General features: G+C 43.8%; 1 protein-coding gene across 2 annotated transcripts in view; it reads left to right on the top strand.

Annotated features, from left to right (window-relative positions):
• The window catches only part of E(z) (histone-lysine N-methyltransferase E(z)), a 68,768-nt gene that overhangs the window by 42,817 nt on the left and 13,284 nt on the right, over window positions 1-12,667 (top strand). For both annotated transcript variants that reach the window (XM_075677180.1, XM_075677172.1), the window contains 2 exons: window positions 8,299-8,486; window positions 11,038-11,299. In XM_075677180.1, the coding sequence (XP_075533295.1) occupies window positions 8,299-8,486; window positions 11,038-11,299 (450 nt within the window). The remainder of the gene's footprint in view (window positions 1-8,298; window positions 8,487-11,037; window positions 11,300-12,667) is intronic.

Below are 12,667 nucleotides of genomic sequence, written 5' to 3'. Positions count from 1 at the left end.
CCCGGGGCGCTTGGAACTTTAAGCGTTTCAATAAGATTTATGATATCATGTGTAGTGATAACGGGCGGCATCTGTGAAAACAGAAACTTAGATAGGGGAAGTATATCCAAGGCCGGTTCATTAGTAAAAACTGAGGACAAACGTACTTTCTTTTAGCACAAGTGTTCTGCTCGAGTTCATGGAGGCCGGGTATATCGAGCTTCGTATTCGGCCATACGTTTCTAATCCCCTGCGATGTTTCAAATGCGAGCGTTTCGGTCACAGTTCACAGAGCTGCCGAGGCCGCCAAACCTGTGTGAAATGCAGTGCTCATGAGCACACCTCTGAATCTTGTGAAAACTCTCTCCACTGTGTAAACTGTGATGGGGAGCACACCGCATACTCGCGGTTGTGCCCATCCTAGAAGAAAGAAAAGGAAATGGTTACAATCAAAGTCAAAGAAAACATAAGTTTCAAGCAGGCACGCAGGCGGGTTTCATACCTACCCAAGAACACCTTTGCCGATGTGACGCGTCAGGGGGCAGCGACACAGCTGCTTCCGGCGGCTGACTGACCAACAAGCAGTGAGTCGGCAGTTACGCCATCTGCCCCCGCGGCGCTGCTCCGCCACCCCAGCAGAAGGGGCCATCCACCTCCGGGCAGGTGGTCTCAAAGGCCTCGTCCAATGTGTCGAGGCCTTCACATCAAACAAAGCGCTCGGAAGAGTGCGTGTCCAGCACCTCGCAAAAGGCGATGGGCACAACCACCAGCAAGACGGCGCCACCAGTGCCTAAGGAGCGGCGAGGCTCTCTCGATCGCTTCAGAAAAGACAAAACTCATGTCACGGTGCCTCCAAAGGGCCCATGAACTAATCTTAATCTCTTAAACACACAGCACCCAACACATTTATCATAATGGAAACACAAATACTACAGTGGAATGTACGAGGACTTCTACATAACCTCGACGACATTAGAGAACTATTACACAAACATAATCCAAGGTTGCTGTGTGTTCAAGAGACACATCTGAAACCCATACAAACTTTCTACATCAGTACATAATCTATCGTAAAGACTGCAAATAGGCTAACACCTCCAGTGGTGCTGCAATAGTTGAGGACAAATCTGTAGCTTGTCAACAGATCACCCTCCAGACGCCCCTTGAGGCAGTGTCAGTTCGGGCAATCCTTTTTAACAAACTGGTCACTATGTGTTTTGTATACATACTACCTAACTACCATCTGAGAAAAACCGATTTCTATAACCTAATTGATCAGCTTCCTGACCCCTACATACTTGTGGGAGATTTTAATGCCCACAACACGATGTGGGGAGATTCGCGCTGCGACGCGAAAGGTCGATTGATTCAAAATTTTCTTCCGACCACTACTGCCTGCCTGTTTAATAAGAAGTAGCCGACGTATTACAGTGTCCAACACAACACATGTTCAGCAATATATCTAGCAATCAATTCTTCTTTTTTGCCTCACCTAGAATGGTTCGTGATCAATAAGTTGTATGGAAGTGACCACCTTGCTGTAATTTTAAACCTGATAATTCTGCATGAGAACCCTCCATATATTCCTCGATGGAAATTAGCATCGGTGGATTGGGAGCATTTTAAAGAATCATCTTATTTATCACCAGATTTTATAAATAATTTTACTATAGGTGGGGGGATGCCATTGAATATTGTACCGCTTTTATTATTAATTTAGCCGAGAAGTTTATTGCACAGACAAATGGTGGTTCACTAAGAAGACATGTTCCCTGGTGGAACGAGGATTGTAGAGAGGCGCAAAAGAGACAGAACAAGGCATGGGGCATATTGCGCAGATCGCCTAATGCCGAAAATCCAATTCAGTTTAAACAAATTAAATCACAGGGGAGGCGGACACGACGTCAGGCAAAGAGAGATAGTTGGGTGAGGTTCCTCTCCGGCATTAATTCATACACGCAGGAGGCGAAAGTGTGGAATGGCTTAAGAAAGCTAAAAGGGCAGCAAATCCATCTGTTGCCTCTGGTGAATGACCAAAGGGATACCTTGCAAGACAAGGCAAACTCCCTTGGGGAACACTTTGAAAATGAGTCGAGCTCAATCCACTATTCTCAATCTTTCCTTAAATACAAAGAAATAGAAGAACTTAAGCCATTCGGACGTAAATGCAGACACGATGAAGCGTCTAACCTGCCATTCAGTATTGCCGAGTTGAGAGCTGCCTTGATTTCATGCAAGAGCACTGCATCGGGACCTGACCGAGTCATGTATGACATGATCAAAAACTTACACACTGACACACAAGTTACACTACTCGCACTCTTCAACACTATTTCGGCTGCCGGATACATTCCGCACACATGGAAAGAAGCTATTGTGGTCCCTGTTTTGAAGCAGGGGAAAGACCCATCCATGGCGGAAAGTTATCGCCCGATAGCTCTTACAAGCTGCCTGTGTAAGCTTTTTGAAAAAATGGTTAATCCCAGACTCATACATTTCCTTGAACTCAACAATATACTTGATCCCTATCAGTATGACTCCAGAGAAGGGCGGTCGACAACAAATCATCTTGTGCGCATTGAAGGATGTATCCTCGATGCATTTGTACATAAGCAGTTTTTCTTATCGATATTCCTTAATATGGAGAAGGCGTATGACACAACATGGCGTTCGGGATCTTGAGAGACTTGTCGGGAATGGGCATCTGTGGAAATATGCTGAAAATAATTAAAAGCTATTTGTTAAATCGTATCTTCCGCGTGAAATTCGGCAACGTATTGTCGCGACCTTTTACACAAGAAACTGGTGTACCCCAGGGAGGCGTGCTTAGTTGCACGCTCTTTATCGTGAAGATGAACATGCTTCATGCTTCATTACCACCTGCCATTTTTTATTCCGTCTGTGTGAATGACATTCAAATCGGCTTCAAATCCTGTAACCTTGCAGTATGCGAGAGACAGGTACAGCAGGGCTTGAACAAGGTGTCCAAGTGGGCAGACAAAAACGGATTTAAAATCAACCCCCACAAAAATTATTGTGTTCTTTTTTACAAGAAAGAGAGGCCTGGTTCCAGATCCTTGTGTTCAACTGTGTGGACAACAAATACCTATCAACAAAGAACATAAATTTCTAGGTATTATTTATTTGGTCATACTGTTAACCCTCCAATGAGGGTCGTTAAGGGAGGGAAGAAGAACATATACATTTCATAAGCACTTCAATGAGCAATCATGAATCAGAATTCAAAATTTGTACACCATTTCTCAAAAACTTATCGACACCCAGCTCAAATTGTTGCACGTTCGCACTCTCCACAACATCACTTGGCAGTTTGTTCCATAGTTCAATTACATCAGGAAAAAAGGAATACCGATATACATCCGTACGTGTGTTAATAGGTTGTAGTACCCTGCTATGGTTTTTTTGTGAACCACGTTTTAGAGGCGCTTTCACATAATGTTCTTTATTTATTTTTAATGCCCCTTGCATTATCTGGAAAAAAAAGTTTTAGTCGATTTTTTATTCTTCTCATTTCCAGTGTTCCTAATTCACACTGCTGGATCATCTCTGTAACCGAGTCAGTACGGCGATACTTGACTATAGGCTGACTTTCATTCCACACATTAAATATCTCAAAGGAAAATGTCTAAGGACAATGAACTTACTTAAAGTTCTATCCCACACTACATGGGGTATCGACAGGAAGTGTCTGATGAATGTTTATAAGAGCCTAATTCGATCACGATTGGACTATGATGCCGTCGTATATAACTCTACCGCTCCGAGCGCACTAAAGATTCTAGATCCTGTCCACCATCTAGGTATCCGTGTAGCCACTGGCGCTTTCAGGACAAGCCCTATTGAAAGCTTATATGCAGAATCAAATGAGTGGTCACTGCATCTGTAGAGAACTTACATCAGCCTCACATATTTTCTAAAGATACACTGTAACCATGAACATCCATGTTTTAATACCATTAACGATATGATGTGTGCTAAACTTTTCCGTAATCGTCTCTCTGTAAGGCAGCCTTTCTCGCTGCGTGTGAGGGAGCTTAGTGAAGAAATGCATGTCACACTCCTCGAGCATCGCTTAAAGCATCCAACCACGCTGTTACCTCCTTGGGAGTGGAGAATGTGACATGTCCTTTCTATAAGTTACTAAGCACGCACCAGAAGTTGAAATACGAATGCATTTCCTAGAACTTCAGCATAAGCACTCACGCACAGAGTTCTACACAGACGCTTTGAAGTCAAATGCCGGGTCTTATACAGCCGTCGAGCCATCCTTCTCGGAATCCGATGTACTGCATCCTGAGACAAGTGTCTTTACGGCCGAGGCCTAAGCACTATTGTCAGCTGTGAAGCATATAAGGAAATCAACACTCCAAAAAGCAGTTATATATACAGACTCCCTAAGTGTCGTGAAGGCCTTGATGTCATTCTGTAAGCACAAAAATCCAGAAATTAATTAACTCTATTCCGTCCTGTGTAAAGCGTATATATCTAACCAGCATGTGATTATATGCTGGGTGCCTGGCCATAGGGGTACCGAGGGTAACGTTCTGGCGGACCAGATGGCCACATCAATTGCATCACATGCTGTTAATCCTACCGCTGCAGTCCCTGTCACAGATCTAAAGCCCTTCTTACGAAGGAAACTACGAAACTACTGGCAACGGTTGTGGGACGTGGAAACAAATAATAAGCTGCACATAATAAAGCCACAATTAGGTTTCTGGCCTTCTGCAACAAAATCTCGCCAAACAGAAGTCCTATTCTGTTGTCTCAGATTAGGACACACATTTAACACCCATAACTTTTTACTCGCTGGAAATGATCCTCCAACCTGTGGTAGATGCGGGGAGAGGCTGACCATCCTCCACGTCCACCTGGAGTGTCGGGAAGCCGAGTCTGAGAGAAAGAAACATTTTCTCCTAGCATACCGGCAGCACATCCCCGTTCATCCTGTAATGCTACTCGGCCCAGAACCGCTCTTTGACACTAATGCAGTCCTAGGTTTCCTGAAAGATCTTGTGTTTCATGTTATTAGCCCTATACATTCGTAGCGCCTTCTCTCTTCAGAGGATGCCGCTGTGATAGTTGTTTCGTATAGCACATGCCTCTACGCCCTTGTGTTTCAAAGGCTCTGGCGAGGCGGTAGTGCTCTCGGCAGTTTTAGTATTTCGCATATTTTGTATATTGCATCATATTTTTGCAATGCATTTTACTGTTCATAGTACACGTCATTAGTCAATGCCATAATCTTATCACGCGTAGATTTCATGCAATTTACACCGACTCTTTTAGGCCCCTTTACAACCACGTCACATTAACTTCACAGAACTCATCAGTCCACTACGAAAACATTAACACTAGCATGGCGCACTTTGGCCATACCTGGCCCTCGCGGCACTAAACACCACACATTCATTCTTATCGCTATCAACAGACCAAAGAATTTCATCCTCGGTGCCATCCATGGCATTCGAAATCCCGCACTTTTTAAAGACCTTGTTGACCATGGCAGCTGGGATCGTGCACCATGCATCTTTCACCCATCCAGCAAAGTCCTGCAGCGAGGCACACTTCATTTTACTGGCGGGCGTGAATTTGTGGCAGCCACTGACAACCCATTCGGCGTAGAGTGCCCGAATCCTATATTTCACTGGCTTGTTCAAACAAACATTGAGCGGCTGGAGCTGCGATGTCATGCCGCCGGGTATCATGACAAGGTCGGTGTTGCATGCAGCCAGCTTGTCCCTGATGTGCTGCTCAAGGTGGCACCTGAATGCATCGAGCACAAGCTTTAGACCCAAACTGCCGCCGGGTCTCTTCCGCCAAACGTTATCAATTCAGTCAGCGACCAAGTCCGTGATCATTCAACCTTTTTCATTAGTGCGCACAATCACACCACTCGAAAACACTATTCCTTTCGGGAATGTCTTTCGTCTGAAGATAAGATACGAGGGTAGCTTGTGTCCATCTGCAGTGCAAAGCATTGTGGTGACTAGTTCTTTCATTGCCGGAAGACAAAACGCGCACTTGCTTTGCCCCCCTTCTTTTCAACGGTTGTGGTGGCAGGCTTGTCAAAGTACAGAGGCGTCTGATTGGCATTTCCAATCCGTCCGAAGTGGTAGCCGTTTCAATGGCGCAACTTCAAAACGTACCGCTGAAGACTGTGTAATTTCTCTTCATATTCTTCGGGCAATTTTTGGCATATCCCTCTCCACCTTAGAAGAGAAAAGCCCTTTTTTTTTCATAATATTTGATAGCCAGCACTTGCTCGCTTTGAAGTCACTCCACATTAGCCCTTTCTGTAGGGCTAACTGCATCGCCCGTACTTTGAGCAGATCAGTCCTCACAGGCCGCTGTGCCACTCCCTGCTCTTGCACGTATTCCGCGAGCAGCTCTTCTATTTTGGCAAAGCAGCTCTGCTTCGGTCCACTGAAACCCTTCCTTATTGCTTTGCTGGCGAAAATATCCTCCTTCTCTTTGCGTCTGTCCGGCATGCAAGTTTCAGGAACTCCGAACACCTGTGATGCGGCCCGATTTCCATCCGTCTCCGCGCATGTGATAACTATCCTTTTAAATGCGTCATCATGGTGGACTCAACACGTCTTCGCAGTCGGCGCTTCCATGCTGATTGAATAAATGCAGAAAACGGGAAGACAGGCGGTAGACACCAGCGCCTGGTTACACGTACAACTTTGAAGTATGCACATGGAGGAAGCTACGGCAGCGAGACTAGAAGTGCGTACAAGGAGGCCATTTTTCTAATGCTGTTGGTGATATGGTAACGCGGATTTAGGGTCATACTCTATTCTAATGCTCATGCAATTTTTGGACCCGTTTTATCGGGAAAAAGCTGCACGTCAGGCTCGAGTAAATACGGTATCTATATTTTTTAATCAATTGAACATCTGTTGAATAGAATGAATAGAATAGATTGCCCTATGAAGCTGAAGTTGTGAAGTTTTGTACTGAATGTCCTATGAAATTTTTAGTTTCATAGTAGACCTCTGTGGTATGCCAATCCTTTATTGCATAACAAATTTTCTTTTCCAGTTGTCCTCCAAAATATTGAAGGCTTCTCCTAGTTTTATGGGGACATGGGTTTTGCATATTAATCGGTGTGACAGACGAAAGCACAAACCATGCATCACGTGGCTCAATCGTCGCTTAGCATGTAGCCATCGTTGGTGCTGTACGATTCGACCATGGTCGTGCAGACTGGAACAAGCAGGGACCTTTTCATTGCCTTGGTCAGCGTCATTTGCCTCCTGTCAAAGGGCCTCAAAATCAAGAGGGCCATGGCAAATTCTGCAAGGCAACCCCTCCCCCCACAGCATTCCCTCAGTGTCCATCCATGCAGATGTCTGAAGCTAGGTGGTTGGTGCACACTTTTGCGAACACTGTATAAACCTAAAGCTAAACTTGTGAGGGCTTGTTGAAAGCTACAAAAGAAAGACTGAGATGGACGTTCGTCTACAAACGGTGTCGGGAACGAGAGGCCTTTGTGCGGTGTGTCGCAAAGATGGAGGCCGTGAACAACCTCGGTGCCATCCTGTATAGTCGCTTTTGTTGGCGAGGCGGTTTGTTGCCTTTTCAAATGCTGTGTGGATGTTGTGAATAGATATGAGTTGATTTGACATCAAGCTGGAACTTTTGTCACCTACGCCCAATGAAGCAGCACCGATTAGACCTAATGGCCTGACTGACTGCTGTTGAAACTGCGTTCGGGCCCGCTGTCATGCGTATTAAGTTCATCTATACGTTTAAACTAAATGTGTGTGGACAGAAGGCTCCGAACTGCAGGAATATATGTGTGTGAACATGCATATCTGACAGGATTTGCGTGCCTTCTGGCGGCTAATTGGCTGAATGTTCGCAGATGCTTTTGCACTTTCTGAAATGAGCACTGCTTATGTCACTGTTCCCTTTGTTGGCATTGCGTTATCAGTTTGATCGGTGCTGCCGACCAATCAACCTTGTACCATCTGAGACCATGCACCGTGGAAAGGCAGCGCACATTAAGGCACTGACTACTCTGGGTGTTTCTCTGAATAGTCCTAATATTTAAAAAATCAAGTAGTAAATATTCAATTCGCAAATCATATTGTTCAAACATTCACTATTTGATTTGATTTGGTAATATTCAATTATTTGCACACCTCTAGTTTTCAGAAATGCACAGAACTACCTCCTAAAGCACATGCACAGTACAGAGTCGCTAACGTTGGGTTGATTACAATTACCATTGCATGATGTTAGTGTTGTGCTACTTTTCTTAACCAATCCAGCAACGTTCTCTTATAGGGAAATCATTCGAAGGCAAAGCGGCTCGTCTACTTGCATCACTTGAACCTGTAGTGCAGCCATCACAAGAGGAACTTCAGGAAGAGTGGTCTGGAGCTGAGCAATCACTTTTCCGTGTTCTTTGGCGAGTTTTTTATGGCAACTACTGTGCACTTGCTACACTCATCCTTACCAAGACCTGTGCACAAGTGAGCCATAATTAGTTAATATCTGATGCGTTTGTAGTAGTGCCAAAACTAAAAATCTTTGTTAACGATGGGGATAGCAATCAAGTCTGAAAACTGTGAAAAGTGATTTTGGATAGTGCTTTAAATTATTTTGAGCCTGTTGGTATGGCTTCGTTCGGGGAAAACAGCACGAAAAAAATGACAAGAAATTAAGACTGGACTGGAAGCACCTGTCGAGTCTTTCTTTGATCTTTATATTTTTTCACACTGTTTACCCGTAATGTATAGTGCTTGTTCTTGCATGTGTAATACTGTAGTTATTTTAATCTAAGCAGGTATTTCTTTAAAAAACCTAAGTTACAAAGCTCCAGGGTTGGCTTAGACTAGAGGATTTTGTTAAGAGCCATTAAAATGAAAAAATGCCACTCCTCTCAGGCCACCATGAAAAGACATTGTAGCCATCGCAATCTGCTGGGCAGCTGATCAAGGCACCGTAGAAAGGACGCCATTTTGACCACTTTGAGTCCGTGGTGTGCGGGCGCGCAGGCTTGTGAATTTTTTTTACTGTTTTTCTTTGACATTCGCTTATAGCCAGACATTGGTGCTATGGCACTGAGCAAGCAGTGCCATTCTTATATTGCATTCAACTGAAAAGTTGTGCTGACGGCTGCGCAGTCATCTAACCTCTAAGCCAGTGGAAACCAGCGTGGACAAGGCAAATGTGCATCGTTGGATAAAACAAAATTGACGCAGTCTGGGATGACATCCCAAAAGGCCTAATTAGGCGTGCATTTTGAGTGCACTTGATGGCACCGAAGGTTGTGCATTGTATGAAAAAGACAGCAACGACAATGAAAACAATGAGCCCAGCGAAGTCGACGGCGAGTCAGCCGGGACAATTCCATGGCTGGCATTGGATACTGTTTATAAAGCTATTTTCCTTAAGCTGCTGTTTAGAGTTCTCAGTCGGCTTGCATACGAGGAAAGTTTTTATTTTCCGCCCTTCTGAATTTCGGAGTTCGGCTTAGAATCGAGATCAGGTTAGATTCGAATAAATACGGTACTTCTCTACTATATCAAAATAGATTATATTTGCTGAAATTCACATTATTGTCACTGGAAAAAAAAAGTTCTTGGTGTGGACTGAAGGATGTGTGAAGAGCATGAGAAAATGACAAGTCTGTGGGTATATCTTATGTGTATCTTGCCATCACAACAGAGGCTATTTACAATGGACACTGATGCGAATGTTAGTTTGTAGAACTTTTTGTTTCCTGATTATTTCGTGAGGTATTCTGCGACGTTCCACTTCGGTGATACTATCGCCGAGGCGAAACTGTCGCCAAAAGCGATCGTCGCAGAATACGTCTTCGGGAGAGGAGTAAAGTCACAGAAAAAATTCAAGGTAATTGGTGCCAAGATGGCTCCCATCAGCCATATTATCCTTAAAACACCAGTTCTCAACAGATCATTGAAGCGGGAGAGGAGTAAAGTCACAGAAAAAATTCAAGGTAATTGGTGCCAAGATGGCTCCCATCAGCCATATTATCCTTAAAACACCAGTTCTCAACAGATCATTGAAGCTAAGCAGTATTGTGCTCGTTCAGTACTAAGGAAGGGACCAGCTGGGAATACTGAGTAATTATGGCTCCTCCACTGCCATGGAATAGTCCAGGCATGCGCAGAGGGAACTCACCCCCCCCCACCCCCGCCCCGCCCCTTCTTTGAACCTCAATGAGCACTTTTTGTCTGCACAGCTGTTGCGCTTCTTACTTGATAGGTATCCAGTATGTCACATGTTACGACTATTCAGGACGAGGTGGTCTTGTCTGATCACATTAGGTGCCACGTCTATGCCTAAAGAGTACCATAGTGGTCCAAGTCATCAGCTGCCACCCAAGTGGCCATAATTCATCAAAAGAGACAGAGAGAGAGAGATGACCAATGTTAAGTGTAAAAGCAGGAAAATTCATAAGTTGAGTGTGAAGCATAGTTTAACCTCACCTACATCATCCTACACATAAAAATCGATACGCTGTAACAACCAGGCTATACGGTTTCTTAGAACCACAATTACTTATGAATAAGTCAGAAAATAATATTGCTGGCCCTGTTTATGGTAAGGATAGTGTGGGGCTGCCATTTCCAAGAGCTAATAACTGCAGCAACAACTCGCTCTTGAAAGAAGAAAAAAAAATGTTATGCTTGTGTTAACCCTTTAATGACAGTACATATAGATACCCAAAAGGAACGTTTATTTTCTATGTAGATGTACAAAATGCATTGAGAATAAGCATAATTAATCAAAGAAAAAAAAAATGTATTTTGTGTAAACTTTTTTAGCAATAGGGTGGAAACACATGGCAAAAAACAAAATGGGCTTCACTCCAAACCACCTATGGCTTCGTTTGGAACTTGTACAGACAGCTGTCGTCATATGTGAACCATAGGTTTACATTTCGTTTGTGTGTGGCATCATTACAGCCGGAGATCTTGCCTCTGTCATTTCTAAAGGCTTAAGGTATGAAGCATGTACCTGTCACTAGTTAAAGCTACAGTAACATTTTTTCAGGTATATGCCTTTGCACAGCGAGAACTTGCAGATCTTCCACCTGAAGAGCATGTACATGACAGCACGCCACCTCGTAAGAAGAAGAAAAAACACCGGCTGTGGTCCATGCACTGTCGCAAGATCCAACTGAAAAAGGACAGTTCCTCTAATCACGTGTACAACTATACTCCGTGCAACCACCCAGGCCAAGCTTGTGACCAGAACTGTCCCTGTGTCATGGCGCAGAACTTTTGTGAAAAATTCTGCCACTGCAACTCGGACTGTACGTATTCACCTCATACCTTCTCCTATATTAAACGGCTGGTTTATATAAGTGCAGGGATGTACAGCATGGGAGTGTCTGAATATGCAAATATGAAAATAGGCCTGATGTGCATACATCATATAGCCAATGCAGTAATTATGAATGGTGCTTCTACATTTACTTAAAAATACTGTTAGCATCTCATACTCATTGTTTAAAGCTTTAACAGTCTGCATGGCTACCTAAAGCATGATAGCATCAATGTGTCAAACCGAAAACTGTACCTGAACCCAAACTGGTATTTTTATAACGTGCCTGAACCTGAACTAAATTTAAACCGAAAGGAATAAAGGTTACCGGTTCAGCATGAAATGGCTCAAATATAGGGTACCAAATGAGTTATCGATAAATAAATGGTTCATTGCGACTCCTGAGTTGCATTATGTGCAAGTATGGGAATAGACATAGGTTTGTGCTGGTGACTAGGTATGGCCACCTTGGCAGGGACGCTTGCACTTCTGAACTCAGCCATGCCGGTTGTGTGTTGCTGCCGAAACATTGCTTCATGGGCACTGCAGTATCACCTTTTCTGCTGAAGCCCCCACTTCGGCCGTTAGGGCAGCTCGCCACTGGTAGTACGAAATAAAATGTGAAATGCACATGGCAGCAGTACACACGGGGAGCAAAAAGACTGTCATTGACATGGAAAAATATAAAAACAGAGTTCATCAGCACAGCTTCCTGTAATAATGACACTGTGATCACTAATGGACGCCATCACCTTCTCAGTGCCCAGTAACAATGGCTGTGAATGGTACGGGTAATGTGCTTTCATTGCGGACCATGGTTAAATGCACATTTGGCACCTCCAAGCAAAGTACAACCTCCTTCGGTTTCTGCAAATCATCCCCGGGGCACAATATGTGTGATTTTAACATTTCTGACCACGTTTAGTGAGTGCAAGGCTGCGCCAAGTGCAGTTTCGTAAAAAAAGGTTTTCGCAGTGTTTAGTGAAAACTGTTCTTGTTCATGGTTCAGAAGAATCACTGTCCTGACCTGCTTTTATATTTTAAAAAAATGCAGTAAAAATGTCCCTGGCTGGCTTCTTTGTTTGCCACAGACTACGAGTTTAGAGTTGTAACTTGTGTAATACAAGGTGAATCTGTGCTGTGTCATATGACACACTTTGCTCACCACCAGTCCAGTAGTAACTCTCACTAGTTATTAGCGTGAAGGGACATAGACAAAGACTAGAAACAGGCAGGATGAGCTCTAACTTTCAACTGAATCTTTATTGAAACAATAAAAACATATAATTGATTGCAAAAACCGAAGCAAAGAAACATCACATGGTCTAAAGATTGTCAGTAAACAGATAAACTTATC

The sequence above is a fragment of the Dermacentor variabilis genome, chromosome 1 (assembly GCF_050947875.1).
Source record: "Dermacentor variabilis isolate Ectoservices chromosome 1, ASM5094787v1, whole genome shotgun sequence".
In the NCBI taxonomy this organism is placed as follows: Eukaryota; Metazoa; Arthropoda; class Arachnida; order Ixodida; family Ixodidae; genus Dermacentor; species Dermacentor variabilis.
This window is presented reverse-complemented; position numbering and strand designations above follow the sequence as displayed.